Genomic DNA, 14,918 nt, shown 5'->3' with positions numbered 1-14,918 from the left:
CTCGACTCTGGTATGGTTTTCCCTCCCCAGGGCACAGCCTGTCTCAAACAATCCCTCCTCCAGCTGCCCTTTATAGGCTCAGGCGTAGCCTAGCCCTCTTTAATTGGCTGGATTGGACTCATCTGCTCTCATTCAGGGGTGCTGGGCTTAATCTATCCACAGGGACCAGCTACCCTATGACACACATGCATCACATTTCATTCAGAGTCATATGCACCATAATCTGCATTCAGATATCATGCTGATAGGTGCATCATGAATGGGAGAGATTTTATGTCAGGCTGCACTTTTACCAGTGTACCTAGAACCTGATAGATTAATATCTTATATTGATAGCATGCCTTTCCTTCTTCAGGATCCCAAAGTGCTTTATCCTACTCCTATGTCACCAGTGAAATGCAGCCATTCCTGGAACAGAGTGCAATACCAGAGGAAGAGGAGTCATGCTGAAAAGACGGAGTGGAAAGGATCCTAAATTCTGAAAACTCCCTGGGATCCAGCCCAGGGGAAAGGGTGCTGGAGAGGTACATGTAAAATGACCTACGCGGAATGGTGAAAAAGAAAAAGAGCTGCAGCAGAGCTCCTAAACGAAAAACAGGAGTGAGGAACATCCCTACTCGTTGCCAAAACATGTCCCCCATGCAAAGTTGATTGGTAACCTGAGCTGCAGCCATCTCAGTGCTATGTGCTGACTGTGCCAGAAGGTAGTCAGCTGAACTCTACACGCTTTGTACTGTATATAGAGAGATATATTTATCTGTGTGTGTGTGTGTGTGTGTGTGTGTAAGGCAAATATACACAAGAGAAAGAAACTGCTTTCTACAGTGAAAGTCATTCCCTAGTCATGCCCTTTGACCCATTCTTGTTCTTGTGCCTACCTCCCGGTGGCCCAAGCACAGCCTGATCTTGTGTTTCCATCGACCAATTCTCTCTAGCACACACTCCATCCATGAGGCCCTCCAGCAACAAGGCTCAGGTAGAATTTAAATTCAGAAATAGAAATATTTTGTTGATTCTCTAGCTTTGTAAAACAACAAGGACAAGGCACCTATCAGAAAGCTCCAGACACCTGCATCAAAAAGGAAACCGCAATCCCACAACATACAAAATATACTAAATTATCAGGCAGCACCAAAAATAAACCAGATTCTCCATTTTTCTCCAAATTATACTGAATTATTAATATCAGAAAGCCCCTCAGCGTCCCCAGTCATAAAGATGTGAAACCACAGTCACATGGCAGTAAAGCCACACCCTCAATTTCCCTGTGTGGCTCCCACGGAATCTACTCTGCTGCAGCTTTGGGGTTCTGTGGGGATGGGGAGGAGAGAAAAGACTGCATTCCTGAGACTCCACCTGCAAGCAAACAGATGGGTGTGTGTGTGTGTAGCCATGACTGTGCCTGCCCCCACCACCAGCAATTTATTTTTCTCCAGAGCAAGAGAGGAGTAGGGAAGGAAATGTGACTCTCTGATTCCCCTCCTCAGGCAACGCAGCCATGCGCTATCCCCTATGCACAGTTGAACCTAAAGGCTTAGCCTCGCACTGTGGGAATAACCACTCTTCTCAGGCTACATTCATCTATGCTTGTAGCTCCACTGAAGTCTATACAGTTGTGCCGGGGATTAATTTGCCCCCTTTTGCTTGCTGATGTCTTCCCCCCATTACCTCCCTGCCCTACCCACTGTTCTGCTGCTGGTTTTTGTTGCGTGCTTGATCTAATGTAGACTGTAATCTCTAAGGGTCAGAGACTTGGACATCTCTACGGGTCAGAGATTTGTCTATTTGTAAAGCGCCAGAGACGCCTTTGGCATGATATGTATTAAAGAACCAGGAGAGGGGTGATATGAAATACTCCTCATAGGATGTCTGGAGTTGGGTAAGAAGGGGTGCTTCCTCTGCCAACTGAACACCTAGGCTGTGAATGAGGAGGAGCAGCCAGGGGCAGTAACTGCAAGATGTAACTCGTGCCAGGAAACAAGTTTGACTTCTCTCTGTGAAGTGGAGGCTCATGAAAGGCATTCATTTAATGGGAACCCATTTGTCATCTTGATGGCTGTAATAAATGGTGCCGCTAACAACATTAAGCATGGGAGTAGTTATCCGCAAGTCAGTGATATCAGTTCTAACTTTGCTGGATGGCTTAGGGCCAGCTTTTTATTTTCTAGCACAAAGATGAAGGAGAACAGAATAAAGAGAGACATAAGGAAATCAAAATAATGAGGCATATGCAAGCATTGACAAGTAAACAATCATGATTCAGATTGACTACAATCAACAATTCTGAAGGCTGGATGGTGTTTGTTAGGAACAAGCGTTGGATAGAATGCTTGTAGCATGCTCCCTACCATATACAGCTACTGCCGTGAACAGTTACCTGTAACCCACTGAGCACACTCAGTTGTACATTTTGAAGGAGTTGAAAGGAAGGGGTAAGCACACAGCTCCCATTATAATACTGGGAATTACGTACTCACCTAATATTGACATAAGCCTTGGAGTTTGTATCTAAGCATTTGATTTCATAGAATCATAGAATATCAGGGTTGGAAGGGACCTCAGGAGGTCATCTAGTCCAACCCCCTGCTCAAAGCAGGACCAATCCCCAATTTTTGCCCCAGATTCCTAAATGGCCCCCTCAAGGATTGAACTCACAACCCTGGGTTTAGCAGGCCAATGCTCAAACCACTGAGCTATCCCTCCCCCCCCAAAATAAATGTTCCCCATCACTGAGAAGGGGCAGCTATGCCATCAATCACATTTCACCCATTATAGGATCTATGGGGTTATGTCAACCTGTAACCTCCCTTCGCACGGTGGTGGTCTTTGTCCCCTTCTAGAGGCTGGTCCACATAAGAGGCTTATGAGCTGGCTACAGGGCTTAGTCCTCTAAGTATAGATGCTCATATGTTTAAATCAAGAAGTACCAGGTGCAATTCCTGCACATAACCCATCCAGAGGGCTGTTACCAACTGCTACAGAACCAAGAGCTAGGTGCAAGTTTAGGTCTAGATTTTTAACCCAACTGTTGCTATCTGGGGTTTTGTTTTAGTATTTCCTTATATGCCAGTCTGAAAATGCAACCCACACTGTGTACTTTCCGAAGAAACACCTGGATAGCCTGGATAAACACCACTGGATCTATGGGAGAAGGGTGTCTTTTTTATTTAAAACCAGAAACTCGTTGTCATACAATGACATTCACTCTGCACAACAAGGCAAGCCCTGTGGAATTTTAAAGCTCCATCACTGCACAGTCCTTTGTATATATCCTGGTGCTTCTCTGAAGATAGCAGCCCCGTGGCATGCACAGGTAAAGAGACCGGGGATTCAACTGCATATTCCCCTTGTAGTTCATGTCTATTTATGTATCTGACATTTCTCCTCATTTATTCAAAAGTCAGCACTGCATAAGAAGTTTACTTTTATTGCTGAAAAACTGACTGCCATAATTGCTTAAACTCTAAATTTAAGATTAATGTGACAGTCAGAGAACACATCATTGCTTTGAGGGCAGCTTTGTCTTTTCTACAGTTTTACTCCAGTTAAAATAAACTGGCTCTGCATCTGCTAGTGGCATGATATATTCTCAGTTTTTCTTTACAAGTCTTCATGATTAATTGTAGTCTATACAGGCGGGTGTTTGAGCTAAAGAGGATAGTAGTAGCTGAAGCCAAAACCTCGAACAAACCACAGTGGGCCTTGCAGGCACCAAAACAACAATGTCATGGAGCTGATATATGAAGCAAGCACACACTAAAAATAGCACATCCATGTCTAGTACAAGCAGCAGGAGGTGCTGATGCACTGTGCTCACATTTTCCCCATGTGTTAGGTTTAGATTACAATTTCCAAAGAGAACCTCTACTTTGCAGTAAAGATTTGGGGTCTGAATTTCAGTACCTGGCCTCCACCCTGTGTGTGTGAAAACTGTGTGCGCACACACTGCACTCCTGCCTCTTACAGTCGGAAACCCCTGCACGTGCACTTAAACAACATTAAAGCCTATGTTCACATCACTGTTAGGATTTTGCACTGAAAAATCTATTTCTCCTAATGGCTTTCCCATATGCAAAATCTAACATTTGTGCAACATGCAGGTGACAGAGTTTTTAAAAGTGTGTAGGCAGGGTTTTTGCCTATAAATACACATGCTCATAATTCTGTGTGTCCACAAATAGAATTTGTGAAGGCCAGCTAAGAATTTGGTCCGACAGAGTTTTCAAGGTTTCAAAGTTTGATAATGAATAAATTTAACAATTTCCTTCCTAAAATATGCATTGTTATTAGAGACACTAGTCCTCAGTGAGGACAACTAGCTTAGAACACAAGTTTGGAGTTTTTAGTCTGAACCATTTTAAGATATATTAAAGTTAAATAACCAAAAGCAAAAACCTATCATTTTTCAAAGTACCCCTGTTTCCAAGGCACCTTCTTTGAACAATGTCATATTTTGCAAAAACAAACACTGTCCTTTGGCTAGACAACAAGCATAAGACACTTCAGATGAAAAGTTAAGGAAGTTTTAGAGGAAAACCAGGTTAATCATGGAAAGTCAGCTAAATCCAATGACTTCCTCATTACAGTCTTCAATTGCCAAAACACAATCTAATTGGTTGAGATCTTATCATGTGACCTAAAATAATGTTTCAGGCTTTGCCGTTCTTTGAATTGAAGGGCCTCACATGTGCACAACATAAGACCTGGTATTGGAGACATTCAGAGTCATATTGTGCTGGGTCCTGCAAAGGTGGGCTTGGGTGAGGGGGAAGAAGTGCTGAAATCAGCCAGAATTCCTCCTGGAGTCTCCTACTTTGGCAGAGCCCTCCACTACCCCTTGGGCTGAAAAAGGCAGAATGTATGCCCCGATACTTCTGAGACATGGTATGTGTGGAATTTGGGGCAAATTTTCTTGCTCTCTGTTGATTTTTTAAATTTATCAATCTATCAAACATAAAAACTGTGGGGGAAAAATATCAGCCAGATGGCATATAAAGTAAAAAGACATACTTCCAGATGCTCCAGGGGTCATTAGGAGAGGAGTGTGACATTGCTCTGAGCTTAAATGGCATTTTAGTGTGTTTTGTGCAAGTCAGAAATTATTCAAATATTTGAGTTATTACTTCATTTATTTAAGATGGCTGCCACTACTGCCAATGAGGCACTGCACTTGGGTGAGATGGTAACATGAAACTGTAATCGAACACAGATGCCTCAGTGGAGGGTAACTGGAACTGAAGCACTTCCAGAGGGAAAATGGAGGTCTGAAGCATTTTTTGGCAGGAAAATAAAATAAATGGTATAACAAAGCGTTTAGAGTTATGTTCTACACTCAGTTAGCCCACATGCTTCAGTGAGGTAACAGACACATCACTGAGCGCAGAATTTGACTCTGATACTATAGATCAAAGGCTTTAAGCTTACAGAAGAAACTTAAAACCTCTTCGGTTATGAAAGTGACCTCCACTGGGCAATACGGCCCCGAGTCTGTGTCTTTGGCAAGACACCACCAGTCACCTTTTCCACTCATGAAGCAATTACTTTCCACTATAAACCTGAACTGCAGTCAATATACTACTTGTAACAGCATAAGCCAAAGCCAAGGTTTAAATTTTTGGCCCTTACTGTGTCCTATAACCAGAAGCCAAACACTGTACATATACGTACCCTCTATGCAAGGGAGGTAGGCCAATGTAGCCAACGTTTGTAACTGACAGATAAGACACCTGAAGAAATACAAGCTCCAAGTTCTACATGTAAAATTTTATGAGATGTCACAGCTTTCCTCTAGCTTTTTTGTTTGTTTAGATTCAGATTCTGACACTCTTACCCATATTGAGTTGTACATTACTCCACCAGTAGTTTCATATAAATAAATGGAGCTACTTGCCCAGTCAGCTACTGTGCAGCGTAAGGATGGCAAAATTTTGCCACTAATCTCTTGGCGTGGACTAGACTGAGTGAAAAATGAAAAGAAAGAAGGAAAAGCAAATCATACAAATACGTACAGTGCCCGCCACAGCAACTGTTGGTGCAATTAAAGACCCTCAACAAGGAGACTAAATTACACCTTTCTGCTTATTTGTTTTGGCATGGCACAGAGAGCGGGCGTACCTGCAACATATGACTGAGGTACGTAAATGCAGACAGCAAGTACCACAGGCTAGAAGAGCGATTAATAAAAGAGCAGAGCAAAGTGATTGTTCATACCTCCATCCTGTGAATTCATGATATTCAGGGCAAACAACATTGCATTGGAGAACGTGGTAGCCTCTTCCTTGCTTGCGAAGTTCAAGCCGTAGACTTGCCGTGCATCGCGCCACTGATGAAAGGTAGGTGTTGCTTGATTGTACTTCAGTCCTTTCACAATTGAATAATTAATCACTACCTGCAATTTGACATATAGATGAAGGTTACAAATATTCAACTCTCTGATAGGAAAGAAAAGGCAAGGATCACTTCAGGTCTGTAATAGCAAAAAAAATGTATGCACACCTTCCAGAACAAGGTAGGCAAATGTGAGTTTTGACATTTACAGACGCATGCCTGCTGAGGAGATTTAGAATTGTTCGATTCAGTGTCAGGGCACACGGGCTCGACCTGAAAAATCTGTTACCTGCTCATGCCTCCCTCAAAAGCTCCACCATACACCTACATGTTGCAGACAGGTGTTCGACTGTTGGAGAGCAATCACCCACAGTTGTTGGAGAAAAGAAGCAACTGATTCATTTGCATCAATCCTCCCCCACAACAGGTTACATGTTTAAGTGGATGCCACAGGCCTGACTTGCTCCTCCTGCATGCTCCAAGTTACTACCAGTTTCTCAAGTGGAGGCATTGTTTTGTCTAGAATTAGATCAGCACAGATAGTACCAGAGGACTCAGAGTGTCCACTTCCACCTGCTGCCTTGCTGCAAGTTCTGTAGCTGCCACTCATGGCTACAGAAATAAAAAGGCATTTTAATGGCATGGGGAGAGAAACGCTTACAATGTTTTTTTATCTTTTTGTTGATTTTCATCTTTTTCTTCTCCTAAAGATGGAGCTGCCAAGTGCTATGCTCAGAGACAAATTAAAACGATTGGCATCTAATTAGTAAAGGTTCGTAGTTATAGTATGATGGTTGTCATCTTGGCTGACACACTGGGGACCGAACTGGGAACCTCCAAAGCTAAAAGCATGAGCTGCTATAGCCTAAGCTAAATAGCGAAGGATCCCTAATTGATGCCACAATAGCCTCAGGTACTTTGTGGCCTGAGCACAGACGGGGACCTATAATGCACGCTCGCCAGCAGGCTACACTGGCACTTTATGACAGGTAACATAAGGCCAAAACAAAAATTCCTATCCTGAAGGTCTCACAGTCCAAAGTTACACACAGATACAGTGCCATTAAAATATCAGTGTGCTCAGCGGAGGCTGTCTCTTTACTAAACAGGTGGGACTGGGGGAGAGATAAGCCTGAAACTATGTCCTGGATAAGAACATTCCAAATATTCAAGTATTGCAAATCTAGGTCTGAACTTCATAGCTGGCCCCTACAGGTGGGGTTGTTTTGACCCTCACTTTACAATAGGCCCAACCAAGCTCCAGGCTATAATTCTGATTGAAAGCGCACTGAAGTCAATGCGAGTCTTTCTTCAGTGGGGTTCAGATTAGGTAGTATGTGAATCAGCTCCATCACTGAGTGATAAGAAGTGACTTCCAGGAGTAGAAGGAGAGGGTTTGCAGCACACTGTCTGGGAGACTATTTTAAGTGCAGGGGGCAGCATGAGTGAAAGTGTTAAGACAGGAATGAGAAAAGAAGACGAAGGAAGCAGAAAACAGAGACATTTTGGCAGCCCACTCACCACAAAGGGCTATTGGAAAATAATACTGAGGTGTCAGATAATTAAATAGCCCCCGGAGTGGCTTGTGTAGCAAGGACGTATATGGAAGGAAACTCTGGGGTAAACCTTTAAGAAGCCTCCCTTCTTACAAGTGTAAGAATCAGTCCACATTACTTTGTCACCACCAACTTGACTGGAGAAGCTCCTGATTCACAGTTGTGAGAGATCAGAAACAGGACACATAGCCATTTTGGGTGATGTTTCAGACAGATATCTGTGGGTTTTTGTGTTTAAGATTTCATATTTTTCAGTACAGATAATGATTTGGCCAGCCAGAGAACTACAGAAAGACCAGAATGAGAGCTGTTACACTAAGAGCACAAGTTAGTTTAACATCAGCATTGTCCCTTTAGAATGTGGTGGATCTGGAACTCTCAAAGTAGATATTCTATAATTCCTACCACAGCAGCATTTTCAAACTGGCACACAGGATTGATCACAGGGATTTTTATTTGAAAAGCTTATCTGAATAGAAGCAAAATGGGCAATTATGCTTTGCCTTCTTTTTTTTTTTTTTTTTTTTTTTTTTAAGGAAGAATCCTTTTTTTCCAAATACTTAGGTGATATATGCCTCAGAAACATATGTCATACCTAGATTATTAGCTCTCTGAAGCAGGGATTGTCTTTTTGTTCTGTGTTTGTACAGCACCTAGCACAATAGAGCTCTGGTCCACGACTAGGTTTGCAAACCACTATTGTAATACAAATAAAATAAATAAAGCAACAAAAAAACCCAATAATAATGAAAACAAACAACTCCCACCCTACCAAAACCCCCCTGCTGTCATTTAGATTACTCAAAGGATTGAATCTGGCATCCAGAATCTTGCACCTCTGTTCCCCATTCCCAATCAGCTCATGTGTCTAGTGAATGAAGTCTGTTGCTGTCACAAGGCTGCTCAGTTGACTATGGGATATAAATTAGCAGTATCAGTCCAGTTCTGCAAGACCACAATTACTGCCACTAGATGGCAGACACAGTGCCGGGGGGGGGGGGGGGGGGGGGGAGAAGGGGGGGGGCGGGCAATGCCTGAATCACACAGAGACAGAACTACTTGCTCATCCTACAGACAACCCTTCTGGGCTTAGGCAAGGGAATATAGGGAAGTTTGCATGAATAATGCCCATGGTGAAATGGGTCTGTAGAGAGCAAAAGGGGTCTTATGTCTGGGCTAACAAGCAAGTATTTTTCACATTTACCAATTTAAAAAAAATTAAGCTTTTCAACCGTCTCTGACTAACTTAAGTCAGGGAGGCAGAGCCAGAGCCTTTGAAGAAACGTTTGGGAAGACTGGTGTGTGGCTCTCTCTTGACTCTGAACAGTCTGTCCTCTTCATCTGGAGAGAGTCTTTGGTTTTAAGACGCAGGACTGTACAAATCTGAAGAGCATTAAGGGGTGTGGAGCATTTGATGACTAACACAATTAAAGATAAAAATTGCAAAAAGCCGCTGCAATAAATTATTTACCAATGCAGGTAAACTCTTCAGTTTGTGTCTCAGAGCATTTAATTCCATGTGGTCTGAAGAATTCAGAATGCTACCTTCACTTTGAGGATTTAACCACTTCAAGTGGAGGAGAGACAGAATTCTGAACCCTCTCACCCATATTAACTCTTGGAATACTGCTACTTTCCAGGTTGCCAGCAAAACCAACGTGCAGAAGAATAAGTATACAACCTGTCCTCATGCTCCAAAGTGTGGCTCCCATTAAAAGGAAAAGGAAAGGAAGTGGTATGAGTTTAATTTTACTTCCTTAGTCAGTAGTTTCAGAATAAAGCAAACACGGGACTGCTTTGCCTCTTGCTGAAAGAATGAGGGCAGAGTAGCATCCGCTGTAGATGGTGCTTAGATCACAAGGTGAATTGTGAAATGGAAAGTTGGATGCTTCAAAGGAGCAAATAAAATAAATAAATACAGTAAAATTTTCCACTGTTCGGAACATATCTTTTATAACATTTCTAGGGGAAGTTTCCTCTACAGCTACATATGTCAGAATCTAGGATTTGCCACACTGGACGAGACCAGTGGTCCACCTAGAGTAGTATTTAGCTCCAACAGTGGCCAGCAGCAGCTGTCTAACAGGAAAGTGCAAGAAACTTGCAGAAAACAGCGATGGATTAATCTGCCCACCAGGAAGGATTCTCCTTTCTAACTCCCAATAGTTAGAGTTTAACTTCAGGCCTGAAGCATGATGGTTTTGATCCCTCTGTAAACCCTTTTTCCCCTGTAGAAGGGTCACTCACTGGCCAGTGTGCCCCCATCATGGCTAGGCATGGTGTAGAAGCCTCTGGCACACCCTATCAATGGCCACTCTGCGCCTGAGGTGGTTTGCCTCTTCTCACAACTCAGCCCTCCCATAAGGTCACTTATAGGGCTCCACCCTTTCCAGGACAATAAAGAGTCCAACAAACAGTCCTAGGAGCTTATGTCAGGTCTTCAGCCCCAACCTGAGCTCAGTAGTCCTTACCACCTTGCATTAGGAGGGATTTAAATCCCTTCTGTGGGAACCCAGACACTCCTTTTCCTCTGTGTTCCAGTCTTGGAACCCTGTACTACCAAGCTGATACATTCTGCTTCCTCAGACTCACTGCTGATTCCCTGGGCCACTTCCTGTCTTTGAGTTTGTGGCTGGTGCAGAGTCCTCCACAGATACCCTGACAGCAGTTCCTCTCTGCCTGAGCTGCAGCCTTGTATCCCACCCGCTGTTGGTTACATAATCAGTTGCAGGTGAGGAAGTAGTTGCTTTGTCCATTAACCCTATTGTAGCTGTTGCAGCACAGGATCTGTACACCCCATCACACATCCCTTTTAATATTTACTGTTGAAACACCAGATAATTGTATCATCTACATAAATGTCCAATCCTGTTTTGAATCCTGCTAAGCTCTTGTCCTCGGTGACATCTCGTGGCAATGAGTTCCACAGCTTAATTATTAATTGTGTGAAAAAATATTTGTATATCCATACTATATTTGCCATCTTTCAATGCCACCATTTCTTTTCATGATGGCCAGGAATGTATCAATGTTACCTTGTTCTCCCTTTGTTTGTTGTATCCATCTGTTGTCTTTTGTGTTGTGCTTAGATTGTAAAGACCTTGGGGCAGGCCTGTCTTTTTGTTATGGATCTGTATGACATCTGGAACAGGGGGCCTTGTCTATGATTGGGATCTGGGCACTACTATAAGATAATAATACAGGGACATTTCCTTTCAGGTTGATGCTTGTGGCACTTGCAACGTTTCCCCAGATTGTCACCAACTGTACATACTCTAAAATTCAGAGGGTTATAGCCTAATAACCTCAGAATGGCTAATACCTCCACAGGGCAAGCCAAATTTAATCCTGCTACAAGCAGGCCCAGGCCCCAACAACTTCAATAAAAGAGGTACCCCACCTACACCAGGGATGAATTTGACCCAACATTTTCAAAAATGTGGCAAATTTATACCACAAGGATGCTGTCAGGGTACAAGCTCCAATACTGGCCTAACCTTGCAGTGGTCAATTCTGAAAAGTACCACCTTCTCCAAGGGCCCATTTTTATAATAATTTTCTAGCTCGGGACTTTATGTAAATCCTCCAGACTAGTGTGATTCACTTTTGACTTGTCCCGTCTATTTCTTCAGCACAGCCCTGCCACATGCATCTCAATAAGGCGCTCCTCCTGAGGCCGTATCACTTGATATTAAATTCCTCACTTAACAATCACTCAGTCATACCTCTGAATTAAACTAGAAGCAGCTGACTTCTGCAGACAAATATTCAAGGCGAATGACTAACAAAATGGAAGTGGTTAAAGTGCTGGTGACCACAGTTTGAAAAGTGCCTCATCTTGTACTGCTGTTGCTTTTTTGGGGTTGCTGATCATGCTGGTATGAGTCTACACAGATACGTGCATCTGTGCAGGGGAAACAGATGACTTCATTTGCACTATGTCGTTAATAAGTACTTTAACATTGCAGCCGAGAAAGAGCGAGAGAGAGAGAGAACGAAGCGTGCAAATGAGACCCATAAATAAGACCTATAAAATGGTCTGATGACCACTTCCAGTTGTTAAATTTACATATGATCACACTCAACATCATCTTAAAAACTACACTAGTGGGATGGAACCTTTTTGGTGAGCTTTTCAGTGGTGACTAATTAGAGAAAAGGACAAACGGAGATAGAAAGGTAAGGAAAATAAGGACTAAGTTGTAAATGTCGTTAAATGAAAACCAGGAAAAGGGCCAGAAGAAAAAGCTAGAAATAGCAGCTAGAGAAAGACAAGAAAGGGAAAACCTACATGCAGCAGAAGATGCAACAGAAGTCAGAGAATGCAAATTAAAATGAAAGATTCTGAGAGATCTAGGGAAAGGAGTAAATTAAACAGAAGACATTAAAAGCAGACAAAGGTCATGTCATGTAGATTATACTGATCTCTCTCTCTCTCATCCTGCCAATCAGTATGCAATACAAGTTTAAACTGACCTTGTGCTAGGGATTTTGGGCCAGATCCTCAGTTGGTATAAATCGGCATAGCTCCGGGTGATTTCACTTCATGCCAATTTACACTAGCTGAGGATCTGGCCATTTTCAGAAAACATGCTTTGCTAGCTAAATAGTTAATTTTAACAAACCCTCACTTTTCAATGGGACTTTACTGAAGTCAGTATGAGGGTACATGAATTGGTTTGAACAGAGAACAATTTGCACTGGATGGCATTTGTTGTTGTTAAAAGCAACTATTTAGAAAATCTTGGTTGCAGTAATAAACCACTACAGAAGATGTGATATTTAGAGCTGTGAAGAAGTTTAAATTCTGAACCTGAAAAACTTTGAAATGATCTTTTAAATCCCAGTCTTATCTATCAGTTTATGCTATGTCCAATGGATTTTGTGATTATAATGCATTTTTTGTATCATCTTTAAATTAGTATTTTCTCTAATACCTTCTTATTTTCTGAAGAGATTTTAACCTAGTGCCAGGTAGCTTCACAGTTATTTTTTGTCATCAAATGCCTGAACACCTCCACTCAGTAGTCATATGGATTTTATTTTCTTACATATGTTTCCTCCTGAATTCAGATGTTTTCAGTGATGACCTGTGCCTACTTATTTACTTCATGCAAACAATGACTTTTGCAATCCAATCCAGTGGCTAAAGCTAATGAACTGACACATTTAAAGCACCACTGCCAAGATTTACAATTTAAGTCTCAAAGTTGTCCTAAATTTAAATTGTTATAATCTGATTAAGAAAGCCCACTAAGTTACAAATAAGTAGTTCAGGGGGAAAAAAAGCCATCACCCAATTGCTGAAAAATTTGTATACAAAATACAACAGCTGTTATTTATGTTGGGCCCATGTGAAACAACGATTTGTGCTTCCCTTACTGGGCTAGGTACTAGAAGTTCATTAATGTGCACTACTTCACAACAATCCTGACATCAGTCAATGATACCAAAGTATAAACAAAGATATCTGATCTTGTTACTAATTAAACACAGCAGCTTTACATATTCCAGCACTATTCAAAATACAAGAAAAAGATTCAAGAGTTATGTATATTTATAACATCTTTGCTGACCAGAAAAGGATAAAAATAGAGATGAAAAAATATTTTAAACAGTTTCAGAAGTACACTGTAAATAGTTGAAAACCAACATACTACATTTTCCAAAAATTATTTGGGTTTCCTTTTAAAAAACATGAAGGCGGTGGGTACATCAGATTGTCTAACATTAAATACTAATTAGCACATATGTAGCACTTTCCATCCACAGTTCGCTTTTCAAAGCAGAGTAGTAAGCATCATTACATTTTACAAAAGGCAGACACTGAGACAGAGAAGTTAAGTGACATGCCCTATCACACAAGTGAATGACAGGGCTAGGACTCTTGACTCCCAGGCCCTTGTTCTAAAATGTAAAGTGGGACTAATTCATTGATTTAACAGTTTACAGAATCATGTGATTTGTTCACTTGAATGTGAATGTTACATTTAGAATGAGACATCTATTTATAGTTCCTGGGAACAAATGCTTTCACACTTCAGCCTGACACACCTGATACTGCTGCTGACAGTGCCCCCATATCATACTGATAGCCATTGACTAGGGAGCAGAGTCTGAACTCGGTTTTGATGGTGTAAATCCCACATAGCTCCATTTATGCCATTGTAAATGAGATCAGAATATGTGCCTAGGTTTTTAAAATGCAATATGAGAACTTAGTTACTCATCACAAGAAGGCAGGAATCACAGGGAGAGTGAATGATCTCTTATTTGGCAGGAACACTAGAAGTTTGTACCACGAATGGAGCAGTAAAGAGCAGTTGGGGAGTAGCAGGGAGCAAAGCCTTCAGTAGAAAACAGGGATAATAAAATGGAGCAGAAAACACACAAATTCTTCCATGCCTAATGTTCAATGAGATTTCTTTCTCACGTAAAGGACAAACAACAAGCTATAATAAATAGAGGTACAGCCCTGGATCAAGAAATCACACAGGACATGGCTTTATGGAACAGAGTATAAATGTATATACCCTTTGTAGGAGTAGGATTAATTATATAACTGATTACATCTTTAGAGATCAAAGGATATGTACAGGACACAAAAGACATAGTTACTCACTTGTTGATCTTGTAGTTTAACTCCAACTACTCTAAAGGTGTTACTGGCAGTGTTGTGGTATATGTTGATTCTGCTGAATCCCTGCTGTCCAGGCTTTATTGGCACCCATTTCTTACTGGTATCATCATAGACCATAACTGAAGCCCGGGCTTGGCAAATACTCTGTTCGCTGGAGAACAAAAGTAACACAACCATAAAATACAGTAAATGTGTGGTTTCTTGCAAACTATTCTGAGGAAAACACAGTTATCAAATACATTTAAACCATACATTGCATGTCCGGTCTATTAACCTCAGAAGGCTGGCATTTTGCATTGTGCCTGCCAAATTAATGTTTTAATGGTTAAATGTGTGTGTAAACACATATACACACACACTCTTCAGTGTTACTTTTCTTGACTTTTTTTTTTTTA

At 41.6% G+C, this 14,918-nt stretch overlaps 1 protein-coding gene across 6 annotated transcripts in view; it reads right to left on the bottom strand.

Annotated features, from left to right (window-relative positions):
• EVL (Enah/Vasp-like) overlaps positions 1–14,918 on the bottom strand; it is a 213,145-nt gene that overhangs the window by 92,727 nt on the left and 105,500 nt on the right. For all 6 annotated transcript variants that reach the window (XM_043548410.1, XM_037900939.2, XM_037900940.2 and 3 more), the window contains exons 2-3: positions 14,506–14,674; positions 6,211–6,388 (exon numbers count right to left, since the gene is read on the bottom strand). In XM_043548410.1, the coding sequence (XP_043404345.1) occupies positions 6,211–6,388; positions 14,506–14,674 (347 nt within the window). The remainder of the gene's footprint in view (positions 1–6,210; positions 6,389–14,505; positions 14,675–14,918) is intronic.

Source organism: Chelonia mydas, chromosome 6 (genome assembly GCF_015237465.2).
Source record: "Chelonia mydas isolate rCheMyd1 chromosome 6, rCheMyd1.pri.v2, whole genome shotgun sequence".
Lineage (NCBI taxonomy): Eukaryota > Metazoa > Chordata > Testudines > Cheloniidae > Chelonia > Chelonia mydas.
The sequence above is the reverse complement of the archived record's forward strand: the minus strand, read 5'-3'. Positions and strand labels throughout refer to the sequence as shown.